The sequence below is a fragment of the Hypanus sabinus genome, chromosome 1 (assembly GCF_030144855.1).
Source record: "Hypanus sabinus isolate sHypSab1 chromosome 1, sHypSab1.hap1, whole genome shotgun sequence".
NCBI lineage: Eukaryota > Metazoa > Chordata > Chondrichthyes > Myliobatiformes > Dasyatidae > Hypanus > Hypanus sabinus.
The window spans coordinates 195,769,539-195,795,522 of NC_082706.1; the positions used below are offsets into that span (position 1 = coordinate 195,769,539).

Consider the following 25,984-nt stretch of genomic DNA (forward strand, 5'->3'; position numbering starts at 1 on the left):
TTATCACAGGAGAGCCCGACTTTAAATACATGGATAGAAATTACAATAGACATTTACAAAATGGAGAAGATAACAGCATCTGTTAACCATAAGCTGGAACAATTTGATTCATACTGGCAAAAATGGTTTAACTACATAATGCCTCATAGGCCTGATTTTATTCTCTCAAATCAATGAATCTGTTGTAAAAAAAAATCACTCCCTATTTGTACATAGTTCTTTCCTTTTGCTTGTTTTCTCTTTCCACTCTTTTCTGTAAGTGTATACCTCAGATAAATACGTTGTGGAGATTTGTGATATATATGATTATATGATTTTTATGTACAATGTCTGAAATACATCTTATGGAAATGTTTGTTTTGATGAAGAACTTCAATAAAAAAATAAATTACAAAAAAAAAGAATATAAAAGCAAGGATGTAATGTTGAGGCTTTATGTGCCACTGGCAAGGCTTCAGTTGGTGTATTTTGAGCAGTTTTAAGACCTTTATCTAAGAAAGAATGTGTTGACATTGGAGAGGGTTCAGAGGTGAATCACGGGAATGATTCTGGGAATGAAAGGGTTTGATGCCTCTGAGCCTGTACTTGTTGGAATTTAGAAGAGTGAGGTGGGGATGCCATTAAAGCTTACTGAACGTTGAAGGGACTAGACAGAGTGGATGTGGACGAATCTAGGACTAGACAGCACAGAATCAGAACAGAAGGACGTATATTTAGAACAGAGAAGAGGAGGAACATTTTTAGCTGGAGTGTAGAAGTCATTTCCAAAGGCAGCTGTGGAGTTCAAGTCATTAGGTGTATTTAAGGCAGAAGCTGATAGAGTCCTGATTAGTCAGGGTATGAAAAGTTATAAGGAGAAGGCAGAAGAATGGGCTTGAGACTGACATGCATCAGCCATGATGAAATGGCAGAGCAGACTCAATGGGCCAAATGGTCTAATTCTTCTCCTATCATCATCATCCTTAGGGATCAGTCATAGTTGAGTATGATTCTTCTGGTGGTTGGTCTGGTTAGTTGTGGGCCTTGAGATGACCAAAGAGGCTGATCTGTGACCCACTAGTCTTATTGTGGTGTTGGTAGAAGCTGGTCATTGAAGTGATGGTGGATGTAGCCGGTTGGGCCCTTCCAAATCTCTCCTTACGTTGAAGCCACTTAGCCTCAGCTGTACTGTGGAGATGTTATTCGAATTGTGCTGTCCTCTCACTGAAAGTCCTTCTCCACCTTTCCCTATCCTTTGCAAATTTATCACGTCCATTCAGGTTGATGTGGCACTTTGTCAGGTGGATCTTGATATGGTCCTTGAACTGTTTTTTCTGCCCTCCAGGAGTGCGCGTTGCCTCTTTGAGTTGGCCCAAACAGGAGTTGTTTAGGGAGTCAGGCATACAGATGATCTGGCTGAACCATCGCAATAGGTGTTGAGACACGATTGAGACTATGGAGTTAATGTTAGCTTCCTCTGAGGAGGGTCTGCAGTGCATAATGGATGCTTTTGCCAGAGCGTACAAGCTCCTGGGATTTACCTAAGCATCAAGGAAACCCAAATCCTACACCAACCTGTTCCAGATCAAGCTCCTAAATCTCCAACTATCCAAGTTGACAACATCCCTCTGGAGAACACTGATCATTTCCTGTATCTTAGCAACCTTTTTCCTTCAAGGGCCAACAATGAAATAAATTGCATAATAGCTGTGCGAGTAAAGCTTTTGCCAGCCAGACGAACAGGGTTTTTGAATATTGGGATATCAAGTCCATCACTAAGCTTCTGGTCTATAAAACTATAGTCGTCCCTTCCTTACTGTATGGAGCAGAGTTCTGGATAACATTCAGCAGGCACATAATATCTCTAGAAACTTACTATCAAATATGCCTCTGAAAGATTCTGAAAGTTAGCTGGAATTACAGGTGTACTAATTCCAGCATCATGGAGAAAGTTAACATTAACTCCATAGCTACAATCCTGACTCAACACCCATCTTGAGTAGGAAAGAGGATGGGATCCAAGATGGCGGCACAACACAGCTTGCAGCGGCCACTCCGGAGCTGATTATCTGTTATTTGTGAAGTGGGGTGCCGTGCGTTATCATAATTGATTGAAAACGGACATGGAAGCACAGAGGAACATCTGGAAATCTCCAGGAAGACCTTTTTCGTTGCTGCTGCTGCTGTGAGGTCCGGGACTCTGCTGGAAAGAACAAGCCCCCAGTCCTCGGGGTCACATTGCTGATGGCCATTGGCAGGGCCGTCTTAATACACTCGGCAGAAGATGGTGCTTGGAGAAGCTGTGCTGGAGGGGATGGTCATCGGCTCAGAGGTTCGACAGACTCGGAGTCCGCTGTGGTCAAGTCGCTTTCGGTGTGTGCTGCGTCTGCGAGGCTGAGCTGGGCAGCACCGTGGAAGTCCACAGGGGGGGTATTCCCTTCTGCCACCGGCGTGGGATGGCGAGTCTGTCGGGACCCTGGGGACTTGTGGAACTGTGTGGTGATTTCTTTTGAGCTTATAGTCCTTTAACATTGGACTATTTTTACTGTGCCCATAGTCTGTTTTTTTTATCAATTATGCTATTGTTTGCACTGTTGTAACTATATGTTGTAACAATGTGGTTTTGTGCAGGTCTTGTAGCTTTAGTTTTTGGTCTTGTTTGTCTGGTGGATTTGGAGCTCCTTTCCGGGAACGTGCTAAGATGGTAGCGCGATATTAATACGCAGCAGCCTCTCTGGACTCTAGATTGGGGATTGCCAAATGTTATGTGGATTTTCTGGTGTAGTCTGTTTTGTCATGTGCTTTTGTGATATCATTCTGGAAGAACGTTGTTTCATTTTTTAACTGCATTGCATTTGTGGTTTCTAAATGACAATACACTGAATCCAAATCTGAATCTGATCTTCTCCTCTTTCATATGGTCCACCCTTGTATTTATCCAAACTTCTCTTAAATTTTGCAAAGGAAACCACATTCACCACTTCCGCTGTCCGCTCGTTCTACCACGAGCGAAGAAGTTCCGCCTAAAGTTTCCCTTATTTTTTTCACTTTTCAGTTCTGGCCTCTAGTTCCAGTCTCACACAACCTCATTGGGAAAAGCTGGCGTGCATTTACGCCTCTTATACCCCTCATGGTCATTGAAAGAAACATCAGAACCAGATTACACCTTACACCAAGCAAAAGTGATCACAAGATTTGACTTTCAGAGTATAGCTCCCAAATGTAACAAAGAAGCAAAATACGGTCACCTGCTGCAGAAATGCTGTCCCAACTGGGGACACATTGTTCGAATAAATTAGCACATAGTGAAGTTGCACCAAAGTGGTACTTGCTGAGTTCCAGATAGAAACCCACAGTGGCCTCAACAATCCCAGAACTTGACCTGCAACTCAAGCATGCTGTTCTATAGCTTCTGCAATGCAAACTACACAATTATTTCATCCAAATTGATATATAGTAAATCTTTTCAAGTAAATATTCAGAGAACTAATGACTAACATCTCTCATTAAGGTACCAAGTCTGTGTTTTAACTATTTTTACATTGGGTTTATAAATAATTAACATTTACGATGACTGGTTGAAGCAGAGGTTAACATTTATTTAGAAAAAAAACTTGCTGATTTATTTATCAAGTACCCTGTAGTGTCCAGGACCTCTTGAGACACAAAGATGTAATTAATCCTGCTCCATCATGAGTACTAGCCTCCATAGTATCCAAGACACTTTCAAGGAGCTATGTCTCAGAAAGGTACCGTTCAACATTAAGGACACCAACCACCCAGGCCATGCCCTCTTCTCATTGTTACCATCAGGAAGGACGTACGAGAACCTGAAGGCACACACTCAGTGATTCAGGAACAGCCTCTTACCCTCTGTCATACAATTCCTAAATGTACATTGAATCCATGAACATTAACTCAACTATTTTATTACTGTTTCTGCACTACTTAATTAATTTAACTATTATGTGTGTGTGTGTGTGTGTGTGTGTGTGTGTGTGTGTGAGGGGTTTCTTCTTTATGTTACTGTGTATGTTAATCAAAATGGCTTCTTTGTTAAGTTAAAAGTAGAATGCTTCTTTGTTATGGTAACCGGTGAGAGAGTGCTTTCTCTCGCAGCTTGTTTGGGTTGTAATTACTGATAACGAGAATTGCATTCATTTGTTAACCAACTGGGATAGATGTTATTCTTTCTTGTGGGTCTGTGAGCTGATGTTCCGCGGAGCTTTCGGGGAGTTGGAGAGGAGATCTCGAGGAAGGTGGACAGTTCTGGACGCGCTCTTTTCGACCACCAAGGTTGGTCGCAGGTGGCGCGTCGGAGAAGATCGAATAGTGGACCAAAGACTTCGATGGTTGAGCTCCAACGATTGTGCACTAATTGACTGAACCCTGATAAGTTCTGCCTTTTCTTTCCTTTCTTTTCTTTCGTATATATTGTATCACTATTAATCACTTAGTTCTAGTAAGATTTATAAAGTGTATTCTGTAAACAAACATGGTGTGCAGCTTGATATTGTGTGTGCGAGTTGGTACCAGTGTGCATTTCACAGCATCCAAGCATCCATGTATACAGGAGGCGCGATTTGGCGGTTGGACGAATTTTCCCCTAAACATACACCAGCCGATCGTGTGAGCGTTTTATATATACACACACATACTGTAATTGAGTTTTTCATCTCTCAATTATCATGTATTACATTGTACAGATTGTACAGCTGCCACAAGATTACAAATGTCACAACGTATGCAGGTGATATTAAACTTAACTCTGACTCTGATTCCTGTGCCAAGTATTGCTGAGAATGTGATTGCTAACCAGATCCAATAAATGATTTCCCCAAATTGCTGTAAACAGTTTTCACATAGCAGCGTTTATTTATGTCAGAATGAAATGTGCTATCGATATAGCTATTTATATCAGATGGAAATGAGAGTTTTAGATCACATACCGATGCAGACAGGAGGGCTGGGCTGCCAGAAGTATCGATTTTCCACTTGAATGCAGGTAATTTTCTCTTCGCCCTGAAGCTCATAGCCCGGTTCACACTGGAAGATGACTGTATCTCCAGGATCCCTGCCATCTCCATTCCGACTTCCATTCATAGGAATACCAGGATCACGGCAAGCTGTTGCCACAGAGCCTAGGAATTAAAAAGGGAAGCACGATGAGGAAAATAGGTTTTTATTTGCTGAGCATATTTTTGAACAAAACAGACCAAACTTAAGCAGGGCCATTAGAATCATAGAAAAGTACAGCACAGATACAGGCCCTTCAGTCCATCTAGCCCATGCCAAACCATTCAAGCTGCCTACTCCCATCGAATTGTACTGGGACCATAGCCCTCCATACCCCTAACATCCATGTATGTATCCAAACTTCTCTTAAAAGCTGAAATGGAGCTCACATGCACTACTTGCACTGGCAGCTCGTTCCACGTTCTCATGACTCTCTGAGTGAACAGGTTTTCTATCATGTTCCCCTTAAACCTTTCACCTTTCATCCTTAAACCATAACCTCTAGTTGCAGGGCCACCTAACCTCAATGGAAAAAAGCCAGCTTGCATTTATCCGATCTATATCCTCATAATCCTATATATCAAAATCACATTTCCCCTCAATATTCTTGGTTCCAAAGAATAAAAGAATTATAGCCTAGTAGATCCACTGCCAGTGATAAGGAAGTAACCAGAAACAAATTCTCTGTTCTGTATTCATAGGTCTTTAAAAAGGCACATGAATGTAAGGAAAATGGAAGCCTATGGATATTGTGTTAGTAGAGGGATTAGTTAGATTAGCAATTTCATTAATAAGTTAATTAACTCGACACAGCATCGTGAGCCAAAGGGCCTGTTCCTGAGCTGTAATGTTATATATTCTAATTTGGAGGGACAAGACTAATCCATGGTTGGAAATGAAAAGATTAATCAAAGATAGGTCACCATGGCTTTGACAAGGGAAGATCTTTCTGAACAACTTGATCAAATTTTTGAAGGGACAATAACATTTGTTGATGAGCACAGTGCAGTTGATGTTGTCTGTATGAACTTCAATAGGGACTTTGAGAAGGTCCCAAAATGGGTTAGAGCCCACATATGTAAAATCAAGGCAAGTTTACAAATCAGATTCTAAACTGATTTAGTAATGAGACACCTAGAGGGATTGTGTACTTTTTTTTGTGGGATGGAAAGTTGTGGCAAATAATGGGATCAGTGCTGGGAAATCCATGGGTTCTCATATCAGTTATTGATTTGGGTATGAATGTCAGAAGTATGATTCCTCAGTCTGTAGATGACATGAAATTTGGTGATGCTGTTGACAGTGAGGAGGACACTATGACAGTGATCAGTTGATAAAACAGGAAAAGCAATGACATACGGAGATTAATCTTGATGATGCACTTTGGGAGGACAATGAATGAAATGGTCACACCAAGCACTAAGAAAGAAAGGGTCTTTGGGGTATAAGTTCAAAGATTCCTGAAGGTAGCAGCACAGGTGACAAAAGCCTTCATTAGGTGAGGAGGTCCGCAGTTGAGATCTTATACACACAGTGCATATGCTTGATTGAGAGATATATATATTTAAAGCCAACAGAGATATTTATATATGTGTATATATCTGTCAGCTTGTAGCTTTGCATTTTGGGCAGGCTACACTACGAAGATAAGTGCAATGAAGAGAAGTTAACTTGCAGTCATTACATCTGGCCTTGGACAATCTTTTCATGATAGTCAGAGAGAACAACACCACACAGTTCTCTACTCCTTTCTTTCTCTTGCTCTGGTGCTGTTTGGCGTAAAGGTATTGCTGGAACAAGTTACCCCACATGAGGGAAGGCCACCAGCATGCATGTTGCCCCAAGAAATTTTGCCAGCTTTTTTCTGAGTCTTCTCCTTTGATAAATTTGGATTAAATTCATTCTCTAGAATGTGAAAAGTGGAGCCAAGCCTTCGGAATAACTCAGGGCTCTTAGTTACTGTCATTAGCCAACTATGGTGTTACTCCAACTGCCCTACTCGGTTCAAAGTACAAATGTTCCAAGTAAATTTATCATCAAAGAGCACATATGTCACCATATACAACCCTGAGATTCATTTCCTTGTGGGCATACTCAATAAATCCATAAACAATAAATATCAAGAACATGAGGTGAAGATTGTATTGGTTGTGGGAACTTTTCAATGATGGGGCAAGTGAAGCTGATTGAAGTTATCCCCATTGGTTCAAGAAACTGATGGCTGAAGGGTAATAACTGTTCCTGAACCTGGTGACATGAGGCTCTTGTACCTTTTTCCTGATGGCTGCAGTGAGAAATGAGTGTGACCCGAGTGGTGGGAGATCCCTGATGATGGACGTTGCTTTACAGAAGACAATGGCTTAAACCTTCTTTATGCATGGTCTAAAGCTGAAGAAGAATGATGAGGCTTTATCCTGATTGACCAGTTTAACTATGAGCTGAAGTCAATGGAAAAGCTAAGGAGAAGCATAAATAGGGAGAAGCGCTGTCGACGTTTCGAGCACAGACCCTTCGTCAGGACTAACCAAAAGGAAAGATAGTAAGAGGTTTGAAATCTCTTTCAAATCACTTACTATCTTTCCTTTCAGTTAGTCTTGATGAAGGGTCTCGGCCCGAAACGTCGACAGCGCTGCTCCCTATAGATGCTGCCTAGCCTGCTGTGTTCTACCAGCATTTTGTGTGTATTGTTGTTTGAATTTCCAGCATCTGCAGATTTCCTCGTGAGAAGCATAAATATCCATTTTGCAAGGTTCAGCTGATTTCCCACCAGTTAATCATTTGGAAATTCCAGATGCTAGTATTGATTGCTCATCACTTTCACTCAAGGAGCTGATTTGACCGAAGAGAGAACTGGACTAGAGTAACTAAATTAATTATTTGAGTACTCAGTAAAACTGATTAGGTTATTGAACAGTGGAATCAATAATAAAGTAGCATGCATGGTGTTGTGCAATTTTAATGAAAGGGAACTTCACAATGTCACTTTAGAGGAATTCTGCACGACATCTACAACAAGAAGCAGCTGAACTTTGCTTGGTGCACGCAGAGCTCTCTTCAAAAGAGTGAGGAATTATAGAGTTTACTTTAACTTCATAAGAATTAGATGATCTTGTGAAACTTATTCAATATTGAAAGGCTGAGATAGAATGGAGGTGGAGAAGATATTTACTGCAGTGGAGGAGTCTAAGACCAGAGGACATAGTCTCAGAAGACAAGGATGACCCTTTAGAACAGAGATGAGGAGGAATTTCCTTAGCCAGAGGGCAGTGATTCTGTGGAATTCATTACAACAGATGGCTGTGGCGGTCACAAATGAGAAAATCTGCAGATGCTGGAAATCTGAGCAACACACACATATAATAATGGAGGAAATCAGAAGGCCAGGAAGCATCTATCAACAAAAGTACAGTCAACATTTTGGATCAAAACCGTTCGGCAGGACTGGAGAAAAAATGCTGAGGAGTAGATTTGAAAGGTGAGAGGAGGGAAGAGAGAAATTCCAGGCAATACCTGAAACTTGGAGCGGGAGGGATGAAGCAAAAAGCTAAAAAGTTGATTGGTGAAAGAAACAGAAGGCCATGGAAGAAAGGCAAAAAGGGGGGCAAGGAGCACCAGAGGGAGGCGATATATGGGCAAGGAGATAACATGGAAGAGGGACAAGGGAATGGGAAACGGTGAAATGGGGGTGGGGGGAGGAATTACTCGAAGTTTGAGAAATCGATGTTCATGCCATCAGGTCGGAGGCTACCCAAACAGAACATAAGGTGTTATTCCTTCAACCTAAGTGTGGCCTTATCCCATCAGTGGAGGAGGCCATGGATAAATATATTAGAATGGGAATTGGAATTAAAATGGGTGGCCCGTGGGAGATCCCACTTGTTCTGGCTGATGGAGCGTAGATGCTTGGCGAAGCAGTGTCCCAATTTACATCAGGTCCCAGGTGGTCCCAAAAGCCACTGGTTTTTCTGTCAGCCCTTTAAGGTCCCGATTAGGGTCAATAGGAAAAACAGAAAACCTCAAAAAGGAGGAACCTGTGGCTACCGTCTGTCTTTCCTATATTTTCACAGGGTTTGGGAGGATCATCGGGATCCTGAAAAAATAGCTGATTAATACCATCCACGTACCCAGAAGGAAGCTCAAATTACAACTTATGCGAGTCAAAGATGACCTGGGGCTCAAGTCGATTGGCATTTACAGGATTGCCTGTGAATATGGAGCAGTGTGTATTGGCCAGTGTATGGTACACAGCGGAAACCAGCAACAAGGAGCACAGGAGGTGTACCTATTTGGATTAACTGGAGAAATTAGCAGTAACAGAACACTGCATTCTTAATGGCCATAGGATTGACTTTGAAGGCATAAAACTACTGAGCCATGCCAGTGGCTTTTGGAACCCCTTGGTATAGGAAGCCATTGAAAAATAACTATAGGAAAAGAATTTTAATAAAGACAAAGGTCTCGCTCTAAGTAAGTACTGGAATTCGAATGTAAGCAAGGTGGGAGGGCAGAAACCTGATTGGTTAAGGACTGACCAGTCAGGAGGGGTGGACTGTGGAGGTATAAATATCACCAGACAAGACATCCCTGATGAAGATGGCAGAGTTTATCATCGAAACATCAGTTATAATTGATACCTGTACCAGGCTGGAAGCCGGAGAAGAGTTTATTTTTCAATTTTAATTGACTTCTTTCTCCAAAATGTCAGAATACAGATGCCTCACTGCAAAGGGTTAAGAATATAAAGAAATATATCCAGCTTTTATTTAAAGAACTTTCACAATTATTACATGATAATTCAAGAAGCCTGTGCACATAGAAACAGAACATAGAACACTACAACACCTTCAGCTACTGACGTTGTGCTGACTTCTTTACCTATTCCAAGATCAAAGCCTTCCCTCCAACATAACTTTTCAATTTTCTTTCATCCATATGCCTATCTAAGAATTCTTTTAATGCCCCTAATGTATGTGCCGCAGCAGCTTGCTGTTTTGGCACTCCATGCACCTCACTAAAAACTTATTGCCAACATCATTGGCACCCAGGTGTGGATCACGTACTAAAGGAAGAGCCCCATTTGACAGCTGCTGGTGTAAAGTGTTACATTACCCGCTATGCTAACCAAGCCTCTGACTTGGTGCAAAATGACTCTGAACTGAAAAAAATATAGCTTGCATTTCACACAGCACAACTTGAAGAGGCTCAGAAATTCTGCAGCACAATGTATTTCAAATGCAAGCACTGATTTACGGAGGGAAGAGCAGGCAGCAAAACTGCTAAGCTTAGTAACTGGAAACAGATGGTCATTTCTGAGACAGTTGCCATTCCTGTCACTTACTTGGCCCACTGAAAGCATAGATATACCAGGCTCAGCTTGAAAAAGAAATTACATTCAATTTATTTAACATTATGTTAAGCAATTTAATTTCCCAATCTCTCAAAGTCATTGCATTGCTAGTACGAGTCCCAAACAAAAGTCACTGTGAAATACTCAGCGGGTCACCCAGCATTTGTTAGATCAAAACTACTAACTCTCAAAAAACAATTGTACTGCCATCTGTAAGCTGTGTGACCTCTGAAAGTGAGAGACACACAGCACCCCATCTGCAGTGACGCAGAAGTTAGTATTTTGACAGCAACTGCTTCTTACTTTCGTTGTTTGCGCAATTTAAGGAGACAATTCTCAAGGTTGTGTGTCTCAAGGCTGGGAGGAAAACGAATCAGCTATGATGAATTGGCAGAGCAGACTCGATGGGCCAAATGGCCTAAATCTGCTCCTGTGTTTTATGGTCTATAGTATACATGCTTTGTTAATAAAAGGACCTTCAGCTCATGGAAACAGTGTGAGCAATGAAAACTTTACCCCTTCCTCATCCTCCCCACATCCCCCTCCCTATGATCCAACTGCCTTCTTTCTACTGTTTGTTTATTTATTTATTTATTGATTACGATACACTGTGGAATAGGCCCTTCTGGCCCTTCGAGATGTGCTGCCCCCAATTCAATCTTACCCTAATCACATGACCATTTACAGTGACCAAATATCCTACCAACCAGCACGTCTTTGGACTGTGGGAGGAAATCAGAGCACCCAGAGGAAACACACATGGTCATGGGGAGAACGTATAAATTCCTTACAGGCAGTGGTGGGAGCTTAAGTCATTCTATTAAACAGGTGAGCTAGATGCCAGAAGAAACAGGAACCTCCATTATACATTCGGGTCTGGTTCATTACAACCCAGCTGAAATATCTGTCAGAAGCCTAAACAGGCAAATTAGCAATTGCTTTCCTAATAGGGCAGGCCTCTGAACAGGTTATGGGTTGGAAAAGACCCAGGCAGGCATGTTTGAAATTCAATTTTAGATTTTCTTGTAAACCATAAGGAGCATTTGTACTCCCCTGAGCTTCTCTTGGCTGGTCTCACCCTTTTCCTATTTATAATTGTTTCAGTGAACTTTCAGTCCGCAACCAAAGCTTTAAGCTGTCAAGTTCTAGCAGGCCAAGGTGTACAGGAATTAAACTGGGCAGGTCTCCAGGCTTGTAGGTGTCTTGTTCAGGAATTAATGGCCAAAGTTGCCACAGGAGATAGAGAACAGAATAAGGAATGCTATAAACTCACAGGACATTTCAAAAAAGAATTGAGGAATAAATGATCAAATTGGAGCCTGGCTCAGCCTTACAGTATTATGGTAGTGAGATCGTTTGAGCTGAGTGTGATGTTCTCCTCAGGGGTTGTCTATTGCTGGGTCCTGTAGAGGTCGAACTGTGATCCATATATTTATGGGCGAGAGTAGGTTGTTAGTGGCTGCCTCTTTTAATTCTTCAGTCTCTCCTTTTGCAGCTGATGCTTATTGTCCACAGCACAATGGAGGTCATTTTCATATAATGTAGCCCCCTCTTCTGCAGATTTCCTCCAGATCTACCAATTGAGTGCAATGTCTCCCCAGTTTGTAGACGGACTGTTGAATGTCTTCAGGCTGAGTTTGATGTTATCTTTAAAGTGTTTCTTTAGTGATCCTGGAGCTCGCTGACCTTCCTCCAACTTTGAGTGAGCTTTGTTTGGGGAAGTGGGACAGCATGCCCTATCCATTGGAGTTTGTGTTGCTTTATTTTGTAGTGGAGATGCTGTTTATGTTGGCCTCCTCCATTATGTTGGTGTTTATGCATCTGTCCTTCCAGCTGATCCTCAAAATCTTTCGTAAGGATCTTTGGTGGTATTATTCCAGGGTTTTCAGGTGCCGACTGCAGGCAGATTATTTTTCATTGTTTGCTGAGGGCTAGATGAGTGGCATTCATGACTTAGTGAACCAGAACTACACAAGAAGACCGAGGGAAGGCAGATTTACAAGTGAAAAAACAATTCAAATTGAAAAATTGGATGCATGTCATCTCTGGCAGGGGTTGCAGTCCATTACTCCCTATAAAGCGAAACCATCGACCTTTACGCATGCTTTGAAAGGGAGAATAGAACTTCACCTGCATCTGGTGACCCGACAGAGGCTGAAGTTAGAAAATCTTTCAAGAGGGTGAGCCCTCGCAAGATGTCAGGTATTGCAATGTACTGTTGCAGAAGAACGAAAAATTATATGACATACCACTGATATTAAACCTGATTCTGATTCCATACAGTATTACAGGAAGAACAGCTACCATACCTACATCTCAATCCCCAACAGAAATAGCTGGATCAATAATTACATAAACAACCAAATGTACTTTCTCATGCAAATCCAACATTAAGGACTCCCATCGCGTAGGATATGTCTTCTCATTTGGTACCGTCAAGGAGCACGTGCAAACGCTTCATGACACACATTCAACATTTCAGGAACAGCTTCTTCCTCTTTGCCATCAGATTTCTGAATGGACAATGAACCCACAAGCGCTAACACAAGGAAATCTGCAGATGCTGGAAATTCGAGCAACACACACAAAATGTGATATCAGAATATCACAAATTTTGATATGTCTATCCATGGCCTCCTCTACTGTCAAGATGAAGCCACACTCAGGTTGGAGGAACAACTCCTTGTATACCAGCTGGGTAGCCTCCAACCTGATGGCGTGAACATTGATTTCCCTAACTTCCGTTAATGCCCCTCCTCCCCTTCTTACCCCATCCCTGATATATTTAGATTGTTCCCCCTCCTTTTTTTCTCTCTCTTTCTGCCCATCACTCTGCCTGTTCTCCATCTCCCTCTGGTGCTCCCCTCCCCCTTTCTCCCTAGGCCTCCTGTCCCATGATCCTTTCCCTTCTCCAACTCTGTATCCCTTTCGCCAATCACCTTTCCGGCTCTCAGCTTCACCCCACCCCCTCCTGTCTTCTCCTATCATTTCACACTTCCCCTCACCCCACTACTTTCAAATCTTTTACTATGTTTCCTTTCAGTTAGTCCTGACGAAGGGTGTCAGCCCGAAACGTCGACAGTGCTTCTCCCTATAGATGCTGCCTGGCCTGCTGCGTTCTACCAGCATTTTGTGTGTGTTCCACAAACACTTTCTCACTATTTTATTATTTCTGTTTTTGCACTATTTTAATTTAACTATTTAATATACATTTATATTCCTACTGTAATTGTTCTCTTTTTTCACTTCTTGGTATATATACGGTACTGTGCAAAAGACTCAGGCACCCTAGCTTTAGCTGTGTATATATATATGCTGAAGACTTATGCAGATTACTGTAGTAATTTTCAGAAACGGAATCAGAATCAGGTTTATTATCATCGGCATGTGACGTGAAATTTGTTAACTGAGCAGCAGCAGTTTAATGCACTACAAAATATAAAAGAAGAAAATAATAACTATAATAATAATAAATAAATCAATATATAGTATATGTTTACTGAATAGATTAAAATAGTGCAAAAAACAGAAATAATTGTATATTAAAAAAGTGATGTAGTGCTCATGGGTTCAATGTCCATTTAGGAAATGGATGGTAGAGCTAGATAGATATCTGATGGAAGGGGAATCAAGGGATATGGGGACAAGGCAGGGACTGGGTATTGATAGTGAATGATCAGCCATGATCTCAGAATGGCGGTGCAGACTCGAGGGGCCAAATGGTCTACTTCTGCACCTATTGTCTATTGTCTATTGTAGAGGGGAAGTTGTTCCTGAATTGCTGAGTGTGTGCCTTCTGGCTTCTGTACCTCCTACCTGATGGTAACAGTAAGAAAGGGGCATGCCCTGGTTGCTGGAGGTCCTTAATAATGGACCCTGCCTTTCTGAGACACTGTTTGAAGATGTCTTGGGTTCTTTGTAGGATAGTACCCAAGATGGAGCCAACTAAATTCTAATGGCCTTGCCTGGTGCCTCAGGGCTGGGTATGTCTGCACCTGCATCAACATCACCCCCACACTGACACTCCTTCTCTGTCACCTGTCCCACACACTCCCCATGGCACTCCACCCTCACCATTCCTAACATCCATTGCTCCCACCAAATTTACAAACATACTCTCCACTCCATGCTGAAAAATGCAGTACTATTCAAAAGTCTTGGCCTAAGACTTTGTATATCTATTTTATTATTGTAATTTGTGGCTTTTTATTATGAGTGTACTGCTGTTACAAAAGCAATAAAACAAGTTGTACTGAAACAGTTATATAAAAACTGAGTCTGATGCTGGAAAAACTGCAACACCTGCTTGCAATGATGCATTAAGATTTCAGAAATCCATGACAGAGGCCAAGAGGTAGATGTGTGGAGAAAGTGCAGTCTGGAGATGCACTAATGAATTCCATGCTTCACATGATGGAGGGAACTGAGTCACAGAACAGGATGACATTAAAAACTGCAAAATATCCAGCAGATTAATTGAAAAACAGTTGATGACATTAAGGAAACAGCCAAGCATGACAAAAGGCTTCAAATAAATGATTAAGATTATTAATTTTAAGGATAATAATCCTTTATATTGACAGAGTTTGATGCCATAATTAATTTATCCACAACTGTTACTTTGCAGTACAGAAAATACAGACTGTATTTTGCTTATGATTGGTAGGATATCATGTGTTGTTCTTTGCAATTATATTGATTTATTGCAACACACAAATATTTGCTGGAGGAACTCAGGACCCAGGCAACATCAACAGAAATGAATAGATAGTCGACATTTTGGGCCTAGACCCTTCTTCGGGATGAAAACGTCGTCTGTCTATTCAGTTCCATTGATATTGTCTGACCTGCTGAGTTCCTTCAGCACTTTGTTCATGTAGCTTTGGATTTCCAGTATCTGCAGACTTTCTTGTGTTTGTATTTATTTATTGAGATACGGCACAGAATAGGCCTTCCGGCCTTTTGAGACACACCAGTTAGCAATGAACTACAATTAAGTAACTACTGCTTAGACATTGGAAGTAACCCTGTTTTAGTACTCAAAACATATGAGACATGTAAAATTCTGGCTGAAAGAAGTGAAATCTGACAAAAAAAAGTGCATTAAATGCACTGGTATTTTCGTCGTTGGTAGGTCGCATCTGGAATTTCCCTCCACGCCACTCTGACATATTGGGAAATCATGTACGTGGCAGGTTACAGCAGTGGCTTGGCTTTGCCTTCTGCCGGGTGAGATTTTTTTAGAGATCACCAACTCTTAACCCAGCACGAATGGAGAGCATGCTGGCCGGATTTGAACTCCGGACCTCACGCCTGAAGTCCAGCACTGACGCCACAACGCCACCGGCCGGGTATTTTGCACACCAATTAATATGCCAAAACTGGAGTTGTATGCAGAGCAAGCAAATTAAAGTGATTTTTGTTTTCCCCAGTGTGTTGAATATGAGGATGGTGCCTAGAACATATATTGTTTTAAAGGATGCATATTGGGAGCTATCACTTCCTATAGCTAAGTCAGCCTTGGAAGTGACCAAACATGAGATCTTGTAAGCAAATCTGCAGAGAGACCAGAAGACCATTTGCAATATTTAGTTTTGTATTATGCGTGAGGTTCTATTCTATCTATAAGACTGATGCAAACCCACAGCACCACTCTTTACACTGATTTACCTGTATCACAATTTACAATTAAGGACTCAGGACAACTACTATGTGCGCTTTTCCAGATGTTTGCATTAAAAAATATAAGAGCTTGCTAATAGTCATAATATATCATGTTTCTCCAAATAAATAGAACTTGAAAAGAATCTTTATAAAATTGATCAAGTAAAAATCATTTGACGCTGAGAGGCATCCTAGGATGCAATGGGACACATCACCAGTGATGTAACCCTGGGGTCACCGGGTGATTCAGGGCTTTCAACATCAGACACGCCAGCCCAGGTGACCTAGCCAGGGTTGATCAGACCCCAACTTGTGTCCCAGCAGCATTGGTCAATGAGTCACACCTCTTGATCTAAAACCATCTGGAGGCTCACTCAACAGCCTCTGTGACTGTCCTGGTGGCTCTTTTCTTTGCAAAGAGAGAGTAGGTTTGAAATAAACTGGACAAATGTAAATATGAAAAATGTCAGTCCTGAGCATTTCAGCTGATAACAATTAAGTCTTTGGAATCAGAACTCCACAATGTCAGGAAAACATAAGGTCAATCGAAATAATAAAAGAAGACATATCGATATCATCGCTATGGGAACAACATCAATCCAATATGGACACCACCTTAAAAGTAAACAAAAATGCTAACACTGCTAAAAGCCTGAAATACACACAGAAGTTATAAATTCTTGGTAGACATATGAGAGAGAAAGAGTTTAACAGTTCAGATTCTGATCAGGTGTAATTAATTCGAAATATTATCTCTGTTTCTCACTCTGTAAATGCTGAGCATTTTCAATACAGTGGATTCCAGTTATCCGGATCAGTACATGTTGCGCCAATTAAGCAGATAACCCAATTAGCCAAAGTTTCATTGATATAGTTAAAAAGGTATAAAAGAGATAAACTGAGTTAAAAATATGTAATTAATTGAAGTCTAGAACAAATGAGAACACTACCAATACTACTGCAGTACTATAAAACTGTGTCATACTTATCGACGGATGAATTCATTTGCATTGCGCTCTTTTGACTCTAAATGAACAAAATCAGTGCAAACCTAATGTAGATAACAGTCTGTTTTCATACAAAGCTGTCGACAATTGTGTCCTTCAAATTTTCATTTTCATTATAACATTCAGGATGATTTTCAATACCTTCAATTTCTTCGTAGTTTCTAACTTGTTGAAGGAGTGAAGTCATTTCATTTTCACTCCTGGCTGTTTCTGACATCTTCAAGCCAAACAATTCTGAATTGTCGTACTATTTATTTCTCACAAACTATCAGTGACAAAAATCGCTGCTTTTTGAACACAAACACATGCAACTGATACTATTTTAAAACTGTTCACTTGAAGCACAGCGTTATGACTAATGCTAGTTAGAAACTGTTTTGGCAACAGCTTCCTGCCCCAATTAGGCAGCAGACGGTCGCAAATAAAAAAAGGGAATACCAGCTATTTTCTTAATTAGTCTTTGTTCTTTAGGAATTGTCTCAAATAAGCTGTTGCCCGAATAACCAAAGACCCAGTTAACCGGAATCCACTATATTTTCAGTTTTTTTAAATTTTATTGTGGCATTAATTAATTGGCTTTTTGTTTTTGCTGATAAATTGTACTTACAGAATTATGCTTTGACTCTTACATGATATTTGATTAATACCATAAGAAAAGAATTGTTAGAAAATTTCCTATTTCAGCAGATTGAAAGACCAGTATCACATAACAGAAAGCTTGGTGGTGGCCATATCTCCTACAACTGGCACCAGTGTTGGAGAAACTCAGCATGTCAGACAGCATCTGGGGAGCTGAATAAACAGTTGATGTTTTGGAACCTTTCAACAGGACTCCTGATGAAGGGTCTCAAACCGAAATGTCAACAGTTTATTCCCATCCATTTCCTGACTTCCTCTAGTATTTTGTGTGTGATGGTCAAGATTTCTCGCATTCTGCAGAATCTCTTGTGTTTAGGTTATCGGTTCTCTGCATTGCTCTTTTCTTCTTTGCGGTTGTTTGGAAGCTGAAACTTCCTATTGCTACTTAATGTTCAAAGTACATTTATTTTCTAAGTATGTGTACGTTATACAATCTTGAAATTTGTCCCCTAACAGGCAGACATAAAACAAAGAAACCCAAGTCAACCCACAAAAAAAGACCACCAAACACCCCAATGTGCAAAAAATAATAGATCATGCAAGCAATAACTGAAAATTAATAGCGTTCTGAACTGAAGTCCACAAAGAGAGTCTGAGACATTCAGCTCAGCACAGAGCCAAGCAAATGAGCAGTGAGATGAACCTGCCCGTCCTTCGCCTCAGCCCCTGACACCTTGATCTTTCCAATCTGGCCTGGTGCTTAAATCGTCATCCAAACATCCGGCTCAGTTGCTTAGCTATTGCATGAATAATGATAAGTAGACCTACAACTTGAACCTGCAATAAATAAATATTTATTTATTTATATTTATTTACTTGCTTTGGATATATTTCCATCACACCATAATCATGTATCGCAAGTTTATTTCAGATGCTAAATTTAATGAGGTACAATACATGTACAATGAAAACATGCTTGCAGGAGCAGCACAGATAAAACCATAAGATATAGAAGCAGAATTAGGCCATTTGGCCCATTGAGTCTGCTCTGTCATTTCATCATGGCTGATCCATTTCCCTCTCACCTCAATCTCCTGCCTTCTCCACATATCATATAACCATATAACCATATAACAATCACAGCACGGAAACAGGCCATCTCGGCCCTCCTAGTCCGTGCTGAACTCTTAATCTCACCTAGTCCCACCTACCCGCACTCAGCCCATAATCCTCCACTCCTTTCCTGTCCATATACCCATCCAATTTTACCTTAAATGACACAACTGAACTGGCCTCTTCTACTACTTCTACAGGAAGCTCATTCCACACAGCTATCACTCTCTGAGTAACGAAATACCCCCTCGTGTTTCCCTTAAACTTCTGCCCCCTAACTCTCAAATCATGTCCTCTTGTTTGAATCTCCCCTACTCTCAATAGAAACAGCCTATTCACGTCAACTCTATCTATCCCTCTCAAAATTTTAAATACCTCGATCAAATCCCCCCTCAACCTTCTACGCTCCAATGAATAGAGACCTAACTTGTTCAACCTTTCTCTGTAACTTAAGTGCTGAAACCCAGGTAACATCCTAGTAAATCGTCTCTGCACTCTCTCTAATTTATTGATATCTTTCCAATAATTCGGTGACCAGAACGGCACACAATATTCTAAATTTGGCATTACCAATGCCTTGTACAATTTTAACATTACATTCCAACTTCTGTACTCAATGCTTTGAGTTATAAAGGCCAGCGTTCCAAAAGCCTTCTTCACCACCCTATCTACATGAGACTCCACCTTCAGGGAACTATGCACTGTTATTCCTAGATCTCTCTGTTCCTCTGCATTCCCTCCATAACCCTTCATAATTTGACTAATCATGGAACTATCAACAGCTCCCTTAAATATACCATAAGACTTGGCCTGTACAGCCATCTGTGGCAATGAATTCCACAGATTCACCACTCTCTGGCAAAAGAAATTCCTCCTCCTCATCTCCGTTCGTAGATAGATAGGTTCAGATAACAATACACAATAGACAGGCATGTGGGTGAAAAAAAAATGGAGGTTTCTGTAGGAGGAAATTGTTAGATTGGTCTTGGAGTAGGTTATGTGTTCAGCACAACATGGTGGCCCAAAGAACCTGTACTGTGCTCTAATGATCTACGTTCCACTGATGAAATGCATATTTATCTGTTCCCCATTATATTGGAAAGTAATTTACACAAAAGATAATCTGATACTCACTTGAGAACTGGACAGCAAATCCTGATTTACTGATGAAGAAGTCAGTATCAAAATGGATGGTGATAACATTGAGTGTGCTGTGGATATTGTCGGGAATAAGAGATCCGCTAACTTCTTTCAGAAGCATCTCATTCTCAGGAACTCCATCCCACACACGTAAAATGTCATGAGACGCCTCTGTATCAAATGCAATAAATTGAAGACTGTAAAAGAAAGAGAAGTTATAATTATTATTGCAACCCATGACTCCGAACATGTAACACAATATTTAATGAACTATACAATGTGGATAATCGCAAGATTGAGACAACCGGGTTAACAATCTGAATTTTTGTGGATTGACAAGGCAAAACTGCAGGCTATGACAACTTTTCTTTGGATTCACAGTAAGTTCAGTGTTGCCAGGGCTCATTGATGTCACACATAGTAAAATGCCATTCTGATGTCAAAGACACTCACTTGCATATTCCTGGAGTCTTTTGCCACCATAGACACGAAAAGCCATTTCATATTAATATATCAACTTGGTTTTGAATAAGATGGGCACAGTTACAGCCAAGCAAAACTATAGAAGTGTCTCAAACCAATGAAACAGAGGGAAGTAGCTCAAGAAATGAACTACAAGGTGGGGTCAAGCAAGCTGAAGTCTAACTTGTAATCCTACGCAGATTGAAGAAAATATTCATATTTATTAGATGTGATGAAGGGTCATGGTGGCAAGATGGAGGTGCGTTTCTACTAAAGAAGGTGTAAGGTGCCCCTTCCTTCCGTTAGCCTGCAGGTCACTCTTGGGCAAGGTGCAGTACCTGCTTAGCATCCCCCTTCCCACCCCAATCGGGATCATGTGAAGCCATGGGAGCAAGTGGAGGATGGTCATATGAGCAGCTGGTGCATATCACAAGTTTGGTTACGCGACCACTGTCACCAGACAGACAATCTGTGAAGAGTATTGATAAGGGCTGGGGTCGCCCATCTTGTAATGTCATTGCCCTGAAGAAGGCAATGGTAAAACACCTCTGAAGAAAAATTTGCCAAGAACAATCATGGTTGTGGTCGCCCATGTCATACAACAAAGCATGTAACAAACATAATGAATGAAAGGTAATGTTGGATACTGACACTTTTGTGGTACAAAGTTTCTTCAGAATTCAAGAACAAAGTATAAAACTTATTGTTTATGGCCCCTTTATGAAATGCTACAAGAGGAAGTTGATAAAATAAAGACGAGGGGAATGAAAAAACAGTTGTAGTTATCTCATGGTCAGTCTAAAGATAACAAGTTTTCGTGATAACAATTAACTTATAAAATTGACAGATTCCTGTAGCATGCTACAGATAACCAAGAACTTTCTAGAAAAATAGAGAAGTAACTTCAGTAGTAATTACTGGAAAATTCACTGACCAATTTCATGTATATAGACTACAAGATATAGGAGCAGAATTAGGCCATTTGGTCCATCAAATCTGCTCTGTCAGTTCATCACGGCTCATCCATTTTCCCTCTCAGCCCCAATTTCCTGCCATCTCTCCTGCCTTCATGCCCTGATTAATCAAGAACCTATCAACCTGTGCCTTAAGTACACTCAATGACAGAGTCCACAGCCGCCTGTGGCAATGAATTCCACAGATTCAGCATTCTCTGGCTAAAGAAGTTCCTCCTCAGCTTCATTCTAAATGGATGCCCCTCTATTCTGAGGCTGTGTCTTCTGGTCTTTGACATCCCCACCATAGGAATCATCCTCTCCATATCCACTCTATCAAGACCTTTCAACATTAGCTGGGTTTCAATGAGGTCACCCCTCATTTTTCTAAATTTCAGTGAGTAGAGAGAGGCCCAGAGCCATCAAACGCTTTTCCTATGACAAGCCTTTCAATCCTGGAATCATTTTCCTGAATGTCCTTCGAAGCCTCTCCAATGTCAACACATCCTTTCTTTGATAAGGGGCCAAAACTGCTCACAATACTCTAATATAAAGCATCAACATTACATCTTTGCTTTTATATTTTAGTTTTTATTTCATTTATATTTTCATTTATTTCATTTATTTTATTTCATTTATATATTTCATTTATATTTTCATTTATATTCAAGTTTCTACATAATCACCATACAGGTGATTATATAAAAATACAAACAAGCAAAAGAAAGATAACAAATCTACACCCCAATCCAAAAGTCAACTTTTTGAAAGAAAGAGGTTAGCTTTGTTTATCACAAATATACTGAAACATGCAGTGAAACGGGTCATTTTGCATCAATGACCAACACAGTCCGAGGATTGTGCTGTGGGCAGCCCACACATGTTACCATGCTTCTGGCACCTGCATAGCACTCACTAACCCTAACACTAACTGTACATCTTACCGACAATGGCAGGAAGTGACCCCGATCGGTTATTTCTGGTGCTATAACAGTGTTACACTCCTGTGCCAGACAACTACTATTGAACCACTGAGAGTTCCATGCGATTAAATGCCATGAATCCACAAACCATAGAACATGTTGTGGAGCACTACAGCACAGTACAGGCTCTTTGGCCCGCAATGTTGTGCCATCCTCTTAACCTGTTCTGAAATCAAACTAACCCTTCCTTCTCATATGACCCCCCCATTTTTCTATTATTCATATACCTATCTAAGAGTTTCTAATATGTCCCCAATATATCTGCCTCTACCAACACCCCTGGCTGTGCATTCCACATACCCACCACTTGCTATGCAAAAAATATGTATCTCCACCATACCGACTATACTTTCCTCTAAATCACCTCAAGATTATAGGTGTGAGCCATTGAATGGATGTAAAATTAGAAAGTGGGAAGATTCTGCCAACCAAATCTAAAGCAAAACACACAAAATTCTGGAGGAATTCAGCAGTTCAGGCAGCATCTTTGGAAATGAAAAGATAGACGATGTTTCGGGCCAAGACCAATACTGAGAAGGAAGGGGAAGGTGCCAGAATAAAAAGGTTGGGGGAGGGGAAGGTGGCTAGATGGAAGATGATAGGTGAAGCCAGGTGGATTGAAAGATCAAGGGCTTAAGGAGAAAGAATCTGATAGGAGAGGAGAGTGGACCAGAGGAGAAAAGGAAGGAGGACGGGACATAGGTAGGTGAGAAGAGGTAGAAGGTCAAAGTGGGAAATAGAGGAAGTGCGGAGAATTTTGTTTACTGGAAGGAGAAATCTATATTCTTGCCATCATACTGGAAGAAGAAGAACAAAGCCCTGAACTCCAAGTGGAGTCATCAGGACACCATCGTGACGGCATTTTTTTAGCAGGCTTTCTTGTTTTTAAGAGGCCCAGTTGCTAGCTCGACGCTCAACCCAGCACAGATGGAAAGCGTGCAAGGGAGCCGGCTGGATTCGAACTCGGGAGCCTTTGCTCAGAAGTCCGGCTCTGATGCTACTATGCCACCAGCCAACTATCCATATTGGAGGCTACCCAGACAGAATGTAAAGTGTTGCTCTTCCATCCTGAGGGTGGTCTCATCTTGGTACAAGAGGAGGCAATGGATTGACATGTCAGAACGGGAATGAGAATCAGAACGATCAACTTTGGCTACCAGGAAGTGGCCAAAGAATTTCACAAATCTGTGCTAAATAATTGTATACAAATTTATTTGTGTACACAGAAAAGCATTTATAACTCAAATGCTTTAGAGATGTCACCTCAGATATTGTCACAGATTTTCACTTGTGCAATAAGATTTTCAGATTAAAATCAAAAAGCATAATATGACATTTAAAAGTAAATCATTCATTAGTGTGATTTTGTTTTAAATAATGGAAGCACAAGAAACAACAGGGACAGAATTGGAGAACACCAAAAACGATCATTAGATAATTCTCATCCAGTCATTGAAATGAGGCACCATGGTACGACAGTGCATCATCCAGTCAGTACTAACAGTCCTTCGCTTGAACGCTATTGCAGAAAACCAATCGCATGAGAGACCAGCACCAGTGAAAACCAGTCTGCACTGGTTAAAGTAATTGGTGCAATATTAAAGAGAAAGAACGGCTACCAAGCATTCTCTAACTGAAGCTGACCCAGGAAACCGCAAACAAGGAAGTAGGCTTGCGAGGAGGGTGCGGAGAAAGATACAAGGTCCTGCACCATGGTTTGTCCCAAGCAGCTGCATGACAGAGCACTCTTTGATCTACGGGCTGTTTCCAGGGACACACACAGACAGCTGGACATCAAGTACTGCTGGCTGTTCATCAACTCGATAAAAGACGCCCTTTGGTGCCCAAAACTTGTTGGTCTGCAATGAGGTATCCGTAGAGGAATGCTGCTGATTGGCACGTTCCAGGCTGCAAGAGTACATGCTGAGTGATACACTGAAACTTGGCACGGCCACTGCAAGGGCTTTGCGATGGACAACTACATGACAGGGTTCTTCCATTACTGCACAGAGAGGGACTGGGATGGGTGAGGATATGGTAGTGGTGTATCGCTCCAGGAACTGATGCATGAGTGGCAACAGCCCTATTGGTTCTAAAGGATGTACTCGAACACTCGCAATGCATGGAGTACGAATGTAAGAATGGAAGGCATTCCTGCAAATAGTATTTTATTATGAATAGAATTAACTTTGATATAAAAAAAATGGTACAGCAGTAGCCAAACAGGTAGGGTGAGATGATCTGTCTTCAGTAAAGGAGACAAGCCTAAACATCACTGAGACGTTTTCCCTGTTCACAGTGACAAGAGAGTGTAAAGTAGAAGAAAGGTGGCAACATACTTGAATCAAGCCCTCCTTTCTGTGGAATTCTCTGCCCAATGAAGCAGTGGAGGCTACCTCAGTAAATATATTTAAGACAAAGTTGGATAGATTTTTGCATAGAAGGGGAATTAAAGGTTATGGGGGAAAGGCAGGTAGGTGAAGAAGAGTCAATGGCCAGATCAGCCATGATCTTTTTGAATGGCGGATCAGGCTCAACAGGCCAATGGCCTACCCCTGCTCCTATTTCTCATGTTCTTATGTTTCGCATTCTGCACTCTCCCATATTCTCCAAATCTGGTTCACGAGCTGCAAAGCAGAAAGTCCATGACAACGTACATTTTTTTTATATCATAGTACTTATCTGTCACCATATAGTTCTGAGATTCCTTTTCTTGCAGGCATTTAAAGGAGAATAAAGAAATTCAACAGAATTAATGAAAAACTGAGCATAAACAAAGACTGACAAACAGCCAGTGTGCAAGATTGTGCAAGTAAAAATCATAATACTGAGAATAAGTTGTAGAGTCATTGAAGGTAGTCGTAGCTTGTGCAATCAGTTTAGAGCTGAGGTGAGTGAGGTGCATCATAAGGCCTAATCTTGCAATTAACACGTGGATTAATCATTCTGGTTGGGCTTATTGAAGAACATTGTATTAACTGCAAAATATGTAAGATAAGACAGCTATAGTACCTGATGATATTGCCTGGATCCACTTCGATTGTCCAGATGCAACGAAGATTATTGTCATACGGGAAAGGATATCCTGGGGATAGGATTCTTCCTGATGATTCACCTTTGAACTGGCCTCCACATTCAGCTAATCAGAAAATATAAAACAGAATAAATGTTTGGCAAATGTTTTTGCACATAATTATTTTTGCTCATTTAATGTTCACTGTTTTGCCTTGTTTAAAATAAAAGGTTCGAATCCATCTTGGTTTAATAGGTGTGGTGAACTATATATACCTGTCTGGACATGCCCCCCGCCCCCCCCCCCCCCCCCCGCTGACTGCTCCTGTGGCTCCTCCCACAGACCCCAGTATAAAGGCGATTGAGGCCTGAGCCCGGCCTCTCAGTCTCCAGGATGTAGTATGGTGGTCAACCACTGCTTGTTCCTTCTTCCAGTCAATAAAAGCTGATATCTCGCCTTTACATCTCAGAGAGAGTTATTGATGGTGCATCAATAGTCCATGCCTTTAGAGTCACCAAGACCCCCACCATCACTATCCTGGAGGGTGGCCATTGAGCAGAAAGATAACAGGGACAGCTAAATATACATTCAGCAACCATTTTGTTAGGCACAAAAGAGACCAAGTATGTTCATGGTCTTCTGCTGCCATAGCCTACCCACTCCAAGATTCGACATGTTGCACATTCAGAGGTGCTCTTCAGCATGCAACTGTAACAAAATCTGTTTTT

The 25,984-nt window shown here is 41.1% G+C and overlaps 1 protein-coding gene across 1 annotated transcript in view; it reads right to left on the reverse strand.

Annotated features, from left to right (window-relative positions):
* The window catches only part of csmd3b (CUB and Sushi multiple domains 3b), a 2,186,187-nt gene that overhangs the window by 357,891 nt on the left and 1,802,312 nt on the right, over window positions 1–25,984 (reverse strand). Inside the window, exons 25-27 of the mRNA XM_059983996.1 lie at window positions 25,256–25,382; window positions 19,840–20,042; window positions 4,929–5,120 (exon numbers count right to left, since the gene is read on the reverse strand). Coding sequence (XP_059839979.1) covers window positions 4,929–5,120; window positions 19,840–20,042; window positions 25,256–25,382 — 522 coding nt within the window. The remainder of the gene's footprint in view (window positions 1–4,928; window positions 5,121–19,839; window positions 20,043–25,255; window positions 25,383–25,984) is intronic.